General features: G+C 32.3%; 1 protein-coding gene across 1 annotated transcript; it reads left to right on the top strand.

Annotated features, from left to right (window-relative positions):
* Positions 1-4,680: 4,680 nt before the first annotated feature.
* LOC143080075 (cystine/glutamate transporter-like) lies at positions 4,681-15,241 on the top strand. The gene is made up of 10 exons (XM_076255740.1): positions 4,681-5,297; positions 6,245-6,370; positions 7,983-8,082; positions 8,824-8,868; positions 9,208-9,331; positions 9,831-9,934; positions 10,365-10,461; positions 11,993-12,142; positions 12,538-12,715; positions 13,469-15,241. Exons 1-10 carry the CDS (start codon positions 4,826-4,828, stop codon positions 13,519-13,521), a joined length of 1,449 nt encoding a protein of 482 aa, XP_076111855.1. The 5' UTR covers positions 4,681-4,825; the 3' UTR covers positions 13,522-15,241.
* The last annotated feature ends 797 nt before the right edge of the window (positions 15,242-16,038 follow it).

The following is a 16,038-nucleotide window of genomic DNA, read 5'->3' as shown; positions in this document are numbered from 1 at the left end:
AGGACAATCAGACAATTAATAGTACACAAGACACAACAAAGAAAACTAAAGGCTTAGCAACCAAAAACTGGGGTTGATCTGACATATTACAAACACTTAGAAATGCTTGAATAATTGGAAGGAGACAAATAATATTAATTGTAAATCATCAGGATAAGCTGCATATAGCAAATATTATGTTGGTATCAGGCCACCAGACTCTAAATAGCATGAATGTAAGCAATTGCAGGTCACCCTTACTATCGGCCTTTGTCAATTTACAAAACCCATGACGTATAGATAAACTATGAGGAAAAAAATAACCGACATGGCAAAATGTGAAAACTAACGACCAGATTTATCATAATACATTTAATAGTAACAAAAATCTAATATGACAGACATCACCCAACGACAACCGAAGTATTAGAACATTTGTACACTCAGGCAAATAGAAAATGTCTGTGAATGCCCAACCTTTCCCATAACTTTGGAACGTGGCGTAACAGCACAACTTTAGAACCAACCTGCATGTACATCTGCTTTTCCACTATATAATGAGTATACACGCTATCAAAATGTGTACGAGTGCAGACATCTTTCTGTAGACTACCCTGTTGAGAATTTGAATCTACAGTCGGAGGGGTCATGATCGCGAAATTCCGGTCTTAAAATTATGAAATCCCGAGGTCCCGAATTTAAAGAAATTTAAATCCCGACATTCCGAAATTCGAAAAAAGAATTCCAGGATCAATACCGAAATCCCGGGCTTAAAAACACCGATCCCGACGTCCTGATAAAGGTCCGACCCACTCCCCCCTCACATCATATGCAGGAATATGAACACTGGACTTAAATAAAACAACAACAAATTATTCAGAACATACTATTTCTTATCTAAAGTTAGAACTTATGAAAGCAGGTCCGTGATATAAGCATTGAATCTTTTTAACTGATCCTTTTATTCTTATGTCGGATAAGGATAATAAAGTGAATCAATGTCAACAGCATCGCCAAACAGCCTCAGACCCATGCCCATTTCTACTTCGGCTTCACTTTACTTGTGTTGCATAAATCAGGAACACATAAATATATAGAGCGGATGTGGTCGAGTGGTCTAGAGGATGTGGTCGAGTGGTATAGAGCGCTGGACATGAGGCTAAGCGATTGTTGCACAGGCACTTTTCTCAGAAAAAAATTCCTATTTATACCTTAATATAACATAGGAATTTTTTTTCTGAGGCAAGTGCCTGTGGATTGGTGCTATAGTGTATCAAAGATGTGAGTTCGAATCCCGCTGAGGGACGGACAAAGAATAGTCAGCATAACAATTTTAACACTGTTGGGTGTCATTTTAAGAGATTCCAAGGTTTTATGATTTTACAAGACATAATGTCGGATCTATCGGACTTACATATACCCGTTTTTGTCTAGTTACCGACAGCATTTCCTAGCTATCATATATATTTCTCGTTCAAAGTATGCATAACATATTTGGTGTTCCCCCATAACACAAGAAATTAGTTAAACGAGGTCGCAAGATTACGAATACTACTATCTTTAATGTATCTTCATGCAATAAAGACTAAGCTAAGGTCATATGCATATCTTGTAATTTCTGATCATACTTGGAGGGAATTTAATTATACAGACAGATTGATCAAACTTGGGGCATGTTTGCTTTAATTTAAAAAAAAAAAAAAAAAAAAAAAAGCAATTTACAAGTTTCTTAAACGTAGTTTTAGATAGATATTGATTTTGAATTTATTTTTAAATCTGCATGATTTTACATTTGATTTCAATGACAATGTTTTATGCTATGGTTAGTATATTATAATGAAAATTATTTTCGACGTCCGGTTGACCACATAAATAGAAATTCGATTGATATCTACATTATCTTGATTATTAAGTACATAGTACGTTTGTAGCACCTATAACGGATAAGTATCATGAAATTGGTCTCATTTTTGACTTGGTCAACAATCGAAGATTAAATAATAAACGTTATACATGTACATGTAAACATTTTACGGTTCATTTATCTCAATTGTAAACAAGAATCAGTTTACAAAACTTCTCTCGTTTAAATAGAACACTGAGGACACTTTTGAATTAATATGTTATAGTTTCATTTCAACATCAAGGAATACATCTTAGTTTTAAAAATGGAACGAAGAGAAAAAGAAGAAAGCACTGACCTGAATGTGAGAACAATAGAAACGATTCAGATGAAAAAATCTATCAATCTGTTAAAATGTACATCCATTTTGGTAGCTGTTACCGGACATGTTTCAATATTTATCAATTCATCACTGATTTTAGCCAATGCTGGGTCTATTGGCCTGACGTTAATTATGTGGGCCGTTGGTGGATTTATCAATCTGTGTCTGGCTATGTGTTTCACGGAACTTTCAGCGATGTTTCCATTTGCAGGAGGATCATATACATATGTATTTCATGTTTTTGGACCATTACCTGCATTTCTTGTATTATGGGGAACGTATCTACTTGTTCAAGGTCCATTCTGGGCCTTTGTTTCTTATGGCGCGTCAATGTACATTCTTCAGCCATTCTTTCCAACTTGCAGACCGCCGGAAATATGTGTAAAACTCCTGGGAGGATGGATATTAGGTACTTAAGTTTTTGTTATAACAATGCAAAGAAGCTTGACGTAGTTTCCTTGAGGTATTCTTTAGTTTTTGTATTTTTATTCATTTCATTTGTTTTTGTTTTGTGGTATTTTCATTTTTGTTTTATGTTTGCAAACATCAGTTCTGCCAAGGATTACATTTTGAATATTATTATTTGTACTCGTATTAACTAATATCTTTATTTCAAAACTTGTTTTAGGGTAATCATTGCTAGCACTGCATTCATTAATTATATAATAGTTCTTGCAAAACTGGTCATTATCGTGATATATGGACTGCCCACAGAACAGTGGTATTGACTAAGATAGTGATAATGACTGAGCCGAAGGCGAGGTCATTATCGCTGTCGCAGTCAATACCACTGTCCTACGGGCAGTCCATGTATCACGATAATGAACAGTTTTCCCAGAACTATTATATAATTAATGAATGCAGTGCTAGCAATGATTACCCTAAAACAAGTTTTGAAATAAAGATATTAGTTAATACGAGTACAAATAATAATACCATTGAGAAACCATGTTTTGGAAAATTCTCATAAATTCAAAATGCCTACAGTGAACTCGAGTAGTTGTACGATTTCAATGGCAAAGAGTGAAGACCAGTCGTAGTAATACTGCCATTCATTTAAGTGCAATTTTTCAGTATATAAATACTTATTAATCAAGTTATCTTTAATTATATAATTAACGAAAACATAATAAACAATTCAACAACTTAAATATAATCATATATAAACAGGAACATATTTTATAAAAGGTTCATCTCTCTAAAAAGAGAAACCACGCCCCACCGGTCATTAACAGAGAAACCACGCCCCAACGGTCATTATCAGACGGAAACCACGCCCCAACGGTCATTATCAGACGGAAACCACGCCCCACCGGTCATTATCATGTAAAAGTTTGTTAACGACCGGTTTTCTGGTCCGTTTTTTTTCTGTTAATGGCCGATGGAATTTATTACTGAAGAATAATGAATGTCATGTGACCCCTTTTAATCCAATAAGAAAATCTTATTCTCAACCGATATGAAATAATCCACTTTCCATTTTGTGTATAATTGTCAAATATAAGAGTATACGGGGAAAGGCTGTGGATTTTCGATAAAATTGCCATAGCGGGTTTAGCATTGGAAAAAAAGGGTACATAATCCTTAAGACACGAATTTATTAGTTGCTGCCATTGACAAGTCTTGATTGCAATCTTCACTTAAAGTCACACGCGTTTAATGCACCATCAGTTATAGACTTGATAGAACAGAAGACTGCATTTATAGATAATAACATGCACAGCGAAACAAGAACGCCTGTGTCCGAGCCTGTGTCATAAGGAATAAATTATTTAGGGGATGGGGTTGGCGCCATTAAACTAGTTCAACTCTGCCACCTTCTGTATTGAGTCTCTGGTAGAGAGTTGTTTTAATGGCAGTCATAAACATTTTCTTATAATGCCCCACCTACGATATCGTACATGTAATGCCCCTCTACTATCGTACATAATGCCCCTCTACTAGCCCCTCTACTATCGTACATCATGCCCCTCTACTATCGTAGGTGGGGCATTTTGTTTTCTGGTCTGTGCGTCTGTTCTTTCGTCCGTCAGTCCGTCCACCGTTCCGTCTGTCCACTTCAGGTTAAACTGTTTTTGGTCGAGATAGTTTTTGATTAAGTTGAAGTCCAATCAACTTGAAACTTGGTACACATGTTCCCTATGATAATATGATCTTTGTAATTGTAATGCCAAACTAAAGTTTTGACCCCAATTTCACGGCCCACTGAACATAGAAAATGATAGTGCAAGTGGGGCATCCGTGTACTAGGGACACATTCTTGTCTTTTTATTTATAAATCGAGTGGTGAGAGTGATAAAGTTTTGTACATATTGAAATTGTTGGGATGGGTTAAAGGAAGCTATCTTCTTTAATTTAATCCATTTCCTGCCCCTATTCGATCAACTTGAAAAGTAAGCTAATATCCGGAATATTAATGTATCTAGATCGGTATGATTTAGATTTTAGTTTAGTAATTTCCGGTTTCTTAAAAAAAATGAAACACAAACATGAGGTTTCCTTTTCTATATTTAATGCACATAGGACAGAAAATGCATTGAACCAAATATTCTATCTAACACTTACATATCAGATCATCAAAATCCAGGTGTCTGTTTGAGTTGTCATCAAATCAGATTCCAATGGAGCGACCCCAAAGTGATATCTCGGTTGACGAGGATGCAGTGGGAATACACATAGAAAAAATCCAGATGAAGAAATCCATTAATCTTTTACACTGCACGGCTATTTTGGTAGCCGTAACTGGACATGTGTCAATATTCATATCTCCAACAATGATTTTAGCCAATACAGGATCTGTTGGTCTGACGTTGATCATGTGGATAGTGGGTGGTTTTATTAATTTAAGTCTGGCATTGTGTTTCACTGAACTTGGCACAATGTTTCCTTTTTCTGGAGGTCCTTATGTTTACATTCTCAATGTATTTGGGCCACTTCCTGCGTTCATGTTGTTATGGGGATATTTTCTTCTTATAAATGGACCTTTCTGGGCCTTTGTCTCCTATGGTGCTTCTGTTTACATTCTACAGCCATTCTTTCCCACATGTAGGCCACCAGAGATAGGTGTTAAAATCTTAGGAGGATGGATATTAGGTAATTTTTACAATTTTTATTTTTATTTTTTACATGTTTTATAAACATTGATATACATGATAAACTATCAGATTATCCATGATTGTGTATCATTGTTTTTAATTTGAGTAAAGTAGACATGTACAATTTTCATAAATTGCAATTTAAAATATTTATAACATCCAATTTCAATGCAAGGCTATTATTGATATTTTTCCTGAATGTTTTTTTTTCTTCTGCATATTGAATAAGATTGATTGATTGTTTGGTCTTGAACACCACTTTCAGGACTGTTGTGTGGGTCTTGTAAGGTCTGTAGTCAGTTAAGATTGAAGTCATACACACTTAATAAATAAGAGTGGTACAAACTAATATTGTTGGATCAAATTAAGGAGGTCAAATCCAGAATAAAAAATGGCATTCAAGTTATGACATTATACATTTTACATGCATAGAAAGGCTGCCAGCAAAACACATATGAGATCCTTACTAGCAGATCTAGACATTCTTATTAGAACTAATGAATTGCATACACAGTTTATATTAAAGTCTAAAGATCAAAATGTTGGATTTCATGATTGAGGGTAGCTGTCACAACTGTCAGAGAATTAAAATGTTTCTGATGTACATGCATTGACAATATTCAATGTTTATTAGCTCAAATCAAAATGCAATTTATTTTTTTTTAGATTGAGATAACTATCCATTGTTGCAAGCTGTAATGTTGCCATCTATTTGTCATGTATGCTTTTTGGTTATATTTTTGTTGTTGGGTTGCTGTCTCATTGTTGAAAACTGCTATGAAAACCCAACATCACGTTTTTTTTTCATATTGCATAGATTGCACTGCCTAGATTTAAACAAAAAAATACCAAGATCATGACAATACTTTTATACTACCATTTTTTTTAGCAGTTCAATATGTTATGTAAACGTTTTTATATGATGTATTTGTTTATTTCCTACAGTGACATTTGTGGCCTTAAATGGTGTCTATATGAAGTATGTTACCAAAGTACAGACATTTCTATCATCAACCAAGGTGATAGGACTTCTCTTAATTGTCGTCTGTGGGGTTATACAGCTGGTACGAGGTAACTTTATTAACATTTTATTAATTTATGTGGTATTTAACTAAAAAGAAATTATATATACACAATCTGTTAACTCATTGACCTTGATGAATTGATTTATACTAGGTTTGGAAATACCATTGAAAATTTAATGTGAAAATTAGATATAAATGTAAGCATGTAAGGAGACAAGTCTGTTAGCCCATTGCCTGACAAAAAGAATACTTCAAAAGCTCTGATGTATGTAAATTAGATTCTTCTTCCGTTAACACCCGTATATCTAAACCACAAATAATAATCATACTAATAAATAACATGAAAGAGTAAAGTGTAATACCACACGACAGAGCCGAGGGCTGGTTTAATAACAACCATTTAATAATATTTATCAGATACAAATTACGAATCAACTCAAATTGTCATCATACATATATTTTAAATATGAACATTATCGGGGCCTTTTATAGCTGACTATGCGGAATGGGCTTTGCTCATTGTTGAAGGCCGTACGGTGATCTATAGTTGTTAATGTCTGTGTCATTTTGGTCTCTTGTGGACAGTTGTCTCATTGGCAATAATACCACATCTTCTTTTTTATATAATAGTTTGTGAATCAATCAATCTCTTAACATGCTTAATACATGATACAAAAGATCAAATAGCATGGATATAAAAATTAGTGTGACCTATCGAGTACACCCTGTTGTGCCGAATGATTTAACTGCCAAATCACACAAAACACCTTACCTAAAAATGCCATCTATGGGCAGACAATTCAGAAGAAAATAATTTCATTCTAATTCATAAAATCAACTGACTGAATTTATATAAAATTGAGAATGGAAATGGGGAATGTGTCAAAGAGACAACAACCCGACCAAATAAAAAACAACAGCAGAGGGTCACCAACAGGTCTTCAATGTAGCGAGAAATTCCCGCACCCGGAGGCGTCCTTCAGCTGGCCCCTAAAAAAATATATACTAGTCCAGTGATAATGAACGCCATACTAATTTCCAAATAGTACACAAGAAACTAAAATTAAAATAATACAAGACTAACAAAGGCCAGAGGCTCCTGACTTGGGACAGGCGCAAAAATGCGGCGGGGTTAAACATGTTTGTGAGATCTCAACCCTCCCCCTATACCTCTAACCAATGTAGTAAAGTAAACGCATAACAATACGCACATTAAAATTCAGTTCAAGAGAAATCCGAGAATAACTTATTTAGGTTACTTACTTTAATCACCAATGGCATGGGTACTATTAATTCAGAAATTATTGTGTGCATTTGTTTTTGCGATTTTTGAAGTGTGGACAAAAATGGCAGATTAATCATTGTGATTCAATGAAAATTTGTATATAGATATATGTATCAGATATATCAGAATGCATAATTTTATTATTGCGATACTAACCCAGTCACATTATTGATGTTAATTAAAACTTTTCAATAATTTCTGAATTTACAGTATTTAGTGAGTACTCCAGTAGTTTAACATGTTTAACCTGTATCATGTGTATGATACCAGTTGAATCCAAACTGTCAGAATCCTAATAAGTCAGTGGGTTCAGTTGGGACAGACTTCATTGTAGCCAAATGACCATGATAGAATTGTTTTTATTTTTGACTAGGTGAAACAGATAATTTTGAGAACATCATGGCCAACTCTAAGACAGACTTGGGAAGTATATCATTTGCTGCATTCTTCTCTACATTTTCATATGGAGGTTGGTTAGTATTTTGAAACATATTTGATCTTGAAACAATCCAAAAGATGTATTTGTGGATGTCAGAATGTTCATAATAATTTTTGTATACAATGCATTAACAGGTTGAAATTTGTCTTCAATCCATTTATCTGGATGATACTTCCTGTCTACTGAAAGGGGTTGAATAAAATCTAAGATTAGTTTTTTTTGGCATTTCAAAAACTGTTAATAAGTTTATTTTTCTGATATCTATCAAGCTTTTAATGCTTGGTACCTATTTCTGTCAAAATAAAATTGTGTGAAGACTTCAAGTTTAAAAGGTAGAGTGTTGACTGATAAAGGAAAAAATAAGCCAGAAAAAATAAGCAACTTTTGTAATTCTCTCTCAATAAATTTTTGCCTATAATGATTTTTTTTTCAGCATAATTTGTTTTTTTGGCAAATGATAATGCACCAGTGGAAACCCTGCATTAGAATAAACGAAACTGTAACTTCATATTAATCCTTCCAAAAAAGACATACAGTAACTGTTAAGAATGCTATTAATTTATAGTTGATCAAGTTTTCTGAAAATTATACCATCTTAGACTGACAGATTGTTGGTTGCTTAACATCAGGTAGCAAATAGTGTATGCTTGTTCAAGATGTGCCTGCTTAGAAATACATAGTTTAAGTGATAACCTCAGAATTTTTGTTTCATTTTCAGCATTTTCAGCCTTTTTCTAAGCTTATTTCATAATTCTTAATATGTTTTTAATTTCAGGCAGGTTATTAGTAGTCTTATGGAAGAGACTAAAAATCCAGCAAGGTAAGTTTTTATATAAGTTTTATACATGTTCTTCAGATGTTTGCAGAGTCAATATTAAGGACTTTTGCTTGAATCACTTCTTTGGCTAGATCTATGTTATTTAACGATGGATATTTATGGTTAGTTTTATTTCCACCCCAGTTTGAATGAATATAATTGAGAATCACATCTTTAGAAAATTGTTCAGCCTGACATACAGTTACTGTAATAATAACATAACATGCATGTTTCATTCAGAATCCACATTTTTGATTGTCTGACAACAATCTTGATGAACTCCCATATCAAATTTGATTTCCATGAAATAATAACTTGTATATCATATTTTTGTTTTCACAGGGATTTACCCAGAGCAGTTTATATCACATTTTTTATTGTGATGACAGTGTATATATTAACCAATGTGGCCTTCTTTACTGTTCTGAGTCCAACAGAATTACTGAGATCTGATGCTGTTGCTGTTGTAAGTTATATATACCAAAATAGTTATATAAAACAACAGCTCTAGGATCAATTTGCCTGTAAGAAAATCTATGATACTATTATCATTTTTTGCTGATTTTTGGTAACATCCTTCCAGCTTTATTCAAAATTTCTAAAAAATAGACTTACTTTAAGATTATTTTAATATAATAGTCTGCAGAAATCATTACTCACATTATTTTACTGTAGCCTAGCTAATTATACACTTCCTGATTGAATATCTTTTCTCTGGCACTATGGTTGTGTTTTATATTTTTTCTCTTTATATATATACCAGTTTTACTATACTAATTGCAAAATGGAAATGTTTAAAAAAAAAATGTAAGTCAAATTTAAAAAGTCAATGATTTAAAGTAACCAAAAAAAAGCAAAAATTAAAGATATGTTTAATTTAAAGAGCCAATTTGGTCCCAATTGTAACCTTCACCTTTATTTTTTAAGTCAATTATCATTTTAAGCAATATTTTCTTGTATTTTAGTTATTTATGCAGAATTTTTATGGACCTCTCACTCCAGTGATAACAATATTGGTAGGATTATGTTGTATTGGAGTACTTAATGCATCAATAATGGGACATTCAAGGTAGGTATTGAAGTTCTAAGCCATATATAAGCATTTCATTAAGCAGGTTTAGAGATGATATGAATTAATCTAAATGGGCATTGTAATGTTAAAGTTATCATTGATAACCTTCATATAAAATCATTTTTGAAATTTTTATGACTTATTCATTTTTTTTAAAATTTACAAAGAGACATGCTTTTTCATTTTAGAACACAATGCATTTTAAAAAAACCATTTAAAGGTTCTAACAGATATTTAACAGACTAAACACTTACTACTTAAATATTGATAAACATCAGCCTTAACAACAATATCCTATCAAGACATATTATTTTCTATTTGACCATCCAGAACATGCATGAAATATGTGTCTGGACATAAAGTAAACATCAATCCATAATTTCATTTTGATGTACTTTAATTTTATAAGATGTAACTTTTCTGACAGGGTTTTGTTTGCTGGAGCTAGAAATGGACATTTTCCCTCTATATTTGGGACATTACAAACTACTTTTCTAACACCATGGGCAGCTATCTTAGCAATAGTAAGTTTTGGTAATCAATTAGAATATACTCTGTTGTATGGACAGAGATGAACTGGTAAAATTTGACAACACAACATATGATATTGTAATTTGTTGCAATTTTAATATGTATATATGATTGTCAAAAAGATCAGAATTCAATAAACACAATTTATGACTGCAAATTCATTTAATAAACGAGAACTGAATAAAACAATTAACAAGATTTTTGTATAATAATTAAAATGACTTTTTACATGTTTTTCTTAAATTGAAACTTTAATTGAAACAGCCACTCTTAAGTGACTGTTTGTGAAATTTTGAAACATCTTTAATAAGGGCTTGCATGTACAGCCTTTTGTACTGAGCACAAACACACACATAATGTTGATCCTGGAAGCTAGGGGTGCACTCGGTTGGCTAGTTCCAGACGATCGGAATGCACAGAATCAGCCAGAAGTTCAATAAAACAAAACATAATTGTGTTCTGAACGCGTTCCAAGAGTACCAAAAAGATATTAGGTGCAGACAGAATTCAAAATGGCGGAGAAGGGAACTGAAAGATAAAGATACAATAATCTTTAGCTTTCAGTGAAATAAAAACTGCAAAATAATAATCTGTTCAATCAAGGATTTGTATAGTACAACTAAACAAATCATTGGTTCAATGTATTTCAACGTACTTGATCATACAAGCATTATTTTTAGGGAAATATGCAATAAAACTCCCTTTTTCTGTAAGAATAACACTTTATAGTGACCGTCTGATGTCTTTTTCTTATAATGATAATCTGACAACTTTGAAGTCAGTCTTTTTTATTTGGACACTAAAAAATGTAATGTTTTGTTCGGAAAGGACAAAAGATTCAGCCTACGGAAAAGTGAAGCCAGTTGCCACTGGAAAATTAAAATTATTTATTATTATTTCTTAATTTTTTTCATATTGTTATAAATTAAGTAAAATAAAATAAAAGATTAAATGAAATCAATAAGAAACGCAATCTACAATGCTGACATGTTCACTTCATTTTATATATATATATATATATAAATAAATACTAGCAGGCAGAGTTTGTTATGATCCGAGTTTTCGATATGCCGAGTTTGTTTCTTTATGCCAAGTTTACCAGCAATGAGATACATTCAGTTCCAATTTGTTCCATTGACGTCTGGATTCAAAACAGGCGGGACCTGTTCAGAACACGCCAACTGAGCGCACAGATGTATTCCCCTTCTAGTCTTGAAAAAGGAGATGCCTAAAAGTTGAAATTGAATAGAAATATATAAAAAGAACATCATTACCAAGAAAATTGACAGAACCAGAATTAGTGCTGATTAAAAAAAACAGGACAAAAAAGCACAAACGAACACAAAAGACATTTACATGTAGCTTAGTTAGGCTTACATCATTTTAATGATTTATTTGAATGGCTTAATAAGTTATGACTGCTTAAGTCCTTCTACCGAAGGTGAACCAGTGTAGTATCTATTTTGTTTGCATTTTACTTCCAACATCTTGTATCCATTGATTTTATGACATATTTTTTTCCAGACATTTCTAGCATTATTTCTACTGTTTAGTGGAGGATTAGTGCTGTTTATTGAGTACATACAAGTATTCTCTATTATAATGACTTTAATGGTCTTGTCAGCATTACTGTATCTGCGAAGATACCGTCCTGATATGAAAAGGCCTTATAAAGTAAGTACCTTAAAGTTTGTAATGTTTAATTGATAAGATTAATAGAAGAAGTATAGGAAATCATTTCTACCAAGTTTCTCTCTCAAATATTGATTATAATAGATTACACCAACAAATTTAACCTGCAACCTATAAACATTTATTTAAGGTATTGTCTTAGGGGACAATATATAATAGGATAATAATTTGCTTTACACTGTCAAACACCTAGTACTTAAATTCATGTTTGTTGATATTTTAAATTAGGAGTGGGGATATGCTTAGCATGATCATTCAATCATTCTTTTTATTTGCTTCAAAGGTGCCCTGTCCGTTGGAGACTGGTGAAGTTTACGTCAATATTGAAAACAACTCTCATGCAAAAAAACAATTGTTTTTTATTATTATAATTTCAGGTGAACATTGCTCTTCCTATTGTTATGTTTGTGATAAACTTTGTGATGTTACTAATCTGTGTTATAACAGAGCCCACCAGGACAGGAATGGCTCTGGTATTATTTTTCACTGGTGTACCAGTATATCTGTTTGGTGTTATATGGAAATCTAAACCTAAATCGTTCAACGATATAATGTGTAAGTACCAGTACCTGTTATAATGATGGTATAAGAATACCAGTAGAAGGTCTAGACCATTTTGTGATAAAACTATAACCATGATCCGAATTACTTTTTGAGAAAAATGCTTCAGTTTGCCAGTAAAATTTTGAATGGATATTGTTGCAAGAGATTTTTTAATATCTTTTTATGTTAGTTACTTTTTTTTCAAAAGTATTAGCATAATTCAAAAAGTAAAATCACAAAAATACTGAACTTAGAGGAAAATCAATTCGGAAAGTCCATAATCACATGGCAAAATCAAATAACAAAACGCATCAAAAACGAATGCACAAGAACTGTCATATTCCTGACTTGGTACAGGCATTTTCAAATGTAGAAAATGGTGGATTAAACCTGGTTTTATAGCGCTAACCCTCTCACTTTAGTGACAGTCTCATCAAATTCTGTTATATTTACATCAAATAGATCACTGCATCAATTGCTCAAAAGTTCTAAAAAAAAATATGGTTTTGATCATTTTCAGTATACAAACCAGAAGATGTGGTATGATTGTCAATGAGGCCTCTCCACAAGAGACCAAATGATGTAAAAGCTAGCATTAATTATTATAATTTAAAACCATAAAATATTTATAAGTTAATGAAAGAAAATACTAAAATGTACAATTATTAGAAATGGAATAAGTAAAATATGCGATTAAGATAATTGAACCAATCAATGACTGCTGTACATAATATTTCTGTTATCTACCGATATTTATATTTCCAGATAAAACAACAGTGATATTACAGAAGACATTTTTACTAGGGAAGGCAGAGTGAAGTGCCAAATTTTTACAGCGATATGTCATTCAGGTTATGGCAACATATGCGTAAAGTTACATATCATTCAGAGTATAGCTACATGTGTCTATAGCCATGTGTCATTCAAAGTATGGCTACACATGTTATGGATATGTGTAATTCATACAAGGACACCATATGTTTACTGAGATGTGTCATTCAGATAAGGGCATCACAATTATGTTTACTTTGATGTAAAATTCAGATTAGGGCATCATATGTTTACATATGTAATTCGGTTTAGGGCATGTGTTTTTTTTTTCTGAGTAGGCTATTATCCAGGAGGTCTCTCCCTATATAGAGGTTATGCCACTGGAATGGGTCTCTTTTTTGATACATCAAATATATATATATCAATGGGTTGCTATTTTACTCATGTAAAATTTCAATAGGTCAGTTTTTTTCATATTTCAATTAGATTTTTGTTTAAATGTTGTTTTATTGTGTTTATATCAAATTAAGATGTCAAAAATTGTATATGTGATAAATGAGCAATATATGAATGGGTTATGATTTCTCCATGGAAATATATATATTTAGATCTTGATTTAACAAGTCTTTCATATAAGAATGAAGGGGATTGAAATCCTAGCTGCTAGTGTTGTCTCAAAATCCCATGTTACCATCCCCCCTCTGTGTGCATTATTTGTTTACAATGACATATCATTTAGAAAAACATTGCTTTACATGCAATGAAACATGTATCAGTATATAAAAATGTGATGTCTTTTTCTCAGTCAAAAAATACTGAAAAATAATAGAATTTTTTGCAATATTTGTTTTTGAATTTTGAAAAAGTGTGAGCTGATAAGTTTTTAATAAGTTAGCAAAGATAAAAATTTGCAGATTTAGATATGTTGTTTCCTGTATGTGACAGTCAGGTCAAGTTCAATTTTCCTGTTCTTGAATTTGATACCCTTTCAGAAATTAAGTTTATAATTATAATGTGATTGAGTTATTGCCCTTTGAACAGAAATTGATAATTTGATAAGAAGATGTGGTATAAATGCCAATGAGACAACTTGCCAAACCTATGCTGTAACAAATATTCAAACACAATCCAAATTCAGAGAGAGCTGTTTTAAGCTGAAAATGTTGTGTCCATACTTGCTCAAATGTTCAGGGTTTGACTTCTGCAGGAAAATCCAGTTTGCTGTCAGTGATATTGTTTGCCTTAAATTACTGGAGAATAAAGGCTTTTTCCCCTGGAGAATAATCCCCATTTGAAAAAAAAATGGCTTCAAATTATTCCCAAAAAGGCAACTTTTTTCCCACACAGTGCAGTCTCAGTAGTAATTGTGCATGAATACAAACTGAAAAACAGTCATTTAAACATTTTTAATGCATAAAATGACTATATGTTCAGATTTGAGAGTCTATTTATGTATTATCACTTACAATAAGGAGTCTTATTTCAAATGAGGGTTTACCTCTTGAAAGGGGTCTGCAAATTGAAGTTCCAGTCAAATTCATGGTTCGTTATAACTTTCCCAATTTGAGAAAAATGACGCATATTTTCCCAATAAAAAGGGGTAGAGGTAATTTTGAAAAAAGCCAACAATATCACTGGCTGTCACTGTGACAGCCTCTTGTTAATGTTTATTCAGTATTAATTTACAGATATGAGACATTAAGAGTATTGTGCCATTTTTAAAGTGATGTTTTATACTTATGATATATTTTTTATACATCATAATAGTAATTTGAATAAATGTGTTATGTATTTTAATTGTTGTGTTAATCTATTGCAATATTAGTCACCATGTGACTGTTCTTCTTGTCATGACATTTTTTATATTGATTTTTAAACATTTTATTATTAAAAGATACATTTTTGTTAAATATATTTATATATATTATGTATACAGTTGTGCAAATCTTTAGACATTTATAATTTGTTCCTTAATATCAGTGCAGTATTGCCTTTTCAGACTATCCAGTACTATTTAAAGGAGAAGGTTCATGAAGGGTTGAAATTGGCCCTATATTTTTGATGTTTTCAAAATCTGACCAAAAAATTACAAATGTCACATAGAAATACTTGTAATAATACTATTTAGACAAAAATATATTTTTTGGCACTTTCCTTTAAAATTTATGAAGCCCTTAAATAAACATCATTTTTGTTTAAAGGTCAATTTTGGTCATTTTTATGCCCCATTTAGGGGCATTATGTTTTCTGGTCTGTGCGTCCGTCCGTCCGTCTGTTCGTTCGTCCGTCCGTCCGTCCGTCCGTCTGTCCCGCTTCAGGTTAAAGTTTTTGGTCGAGGTAGTTTTTGATGAAGTTGAAGTCTAATCAACTTGAAACTTAGTATATATGTTCTGTATGATATGATCTTTCTAATTTTAATTCCAAATTAGAGATTTAACCCCATTTTCATGGTCCACTGAACATAGAAAATGATAGTGCGGATGGGGCATCCGTGTACTGGGGACACATTCTTGTTTCCCTATATTTTAATTGTTTTTGGCATCATTAACCTTGGCCTTGGCTGA

This window comes from Mytilus galloprovincialis, chromosome 6, assembly GCF_965363235.1.
Source record: "Mytilus galloprovincialis chromosome 6, xbMytGall1.hap1.1, whole genome shotgun sequence".
Classification (NCBI taxonomy): domain Eukaryota; kingdom Metazoa; phylum Mollusca; class Bivalvia; order Mytilida; family Mytilidae; genus Mytilus; species Mytilus galloprovincialis.
Note: the sequence above shows the minus strand (reverse complement) of the source record. Positions and strands in the feature narration are given on the sequence as shown.

Coding starts and splice junctions, on each gene's coding strand:
- LOC143080075 (XM_076255740.1), top strand. CDS start 4,826: ATGGAGCGACCCCAAAGTGATATCTCGGTTGACGAGGATGCAGTGGGA. Junction 8,869..9,207: donor GAGACTAAAAATCCAGCAAG/GTAAGTTTTTAT, acceptor TTGTTTTCACAG/GGATTTACCCAGAGCAGTTT. Junction 9,332..9,830: donor GATCTGATGCTGTTGCTGTT/GTAAGTTATATA, acceptor CTTGTATTTTAG/TTATTTATGCAGAATTTTTA.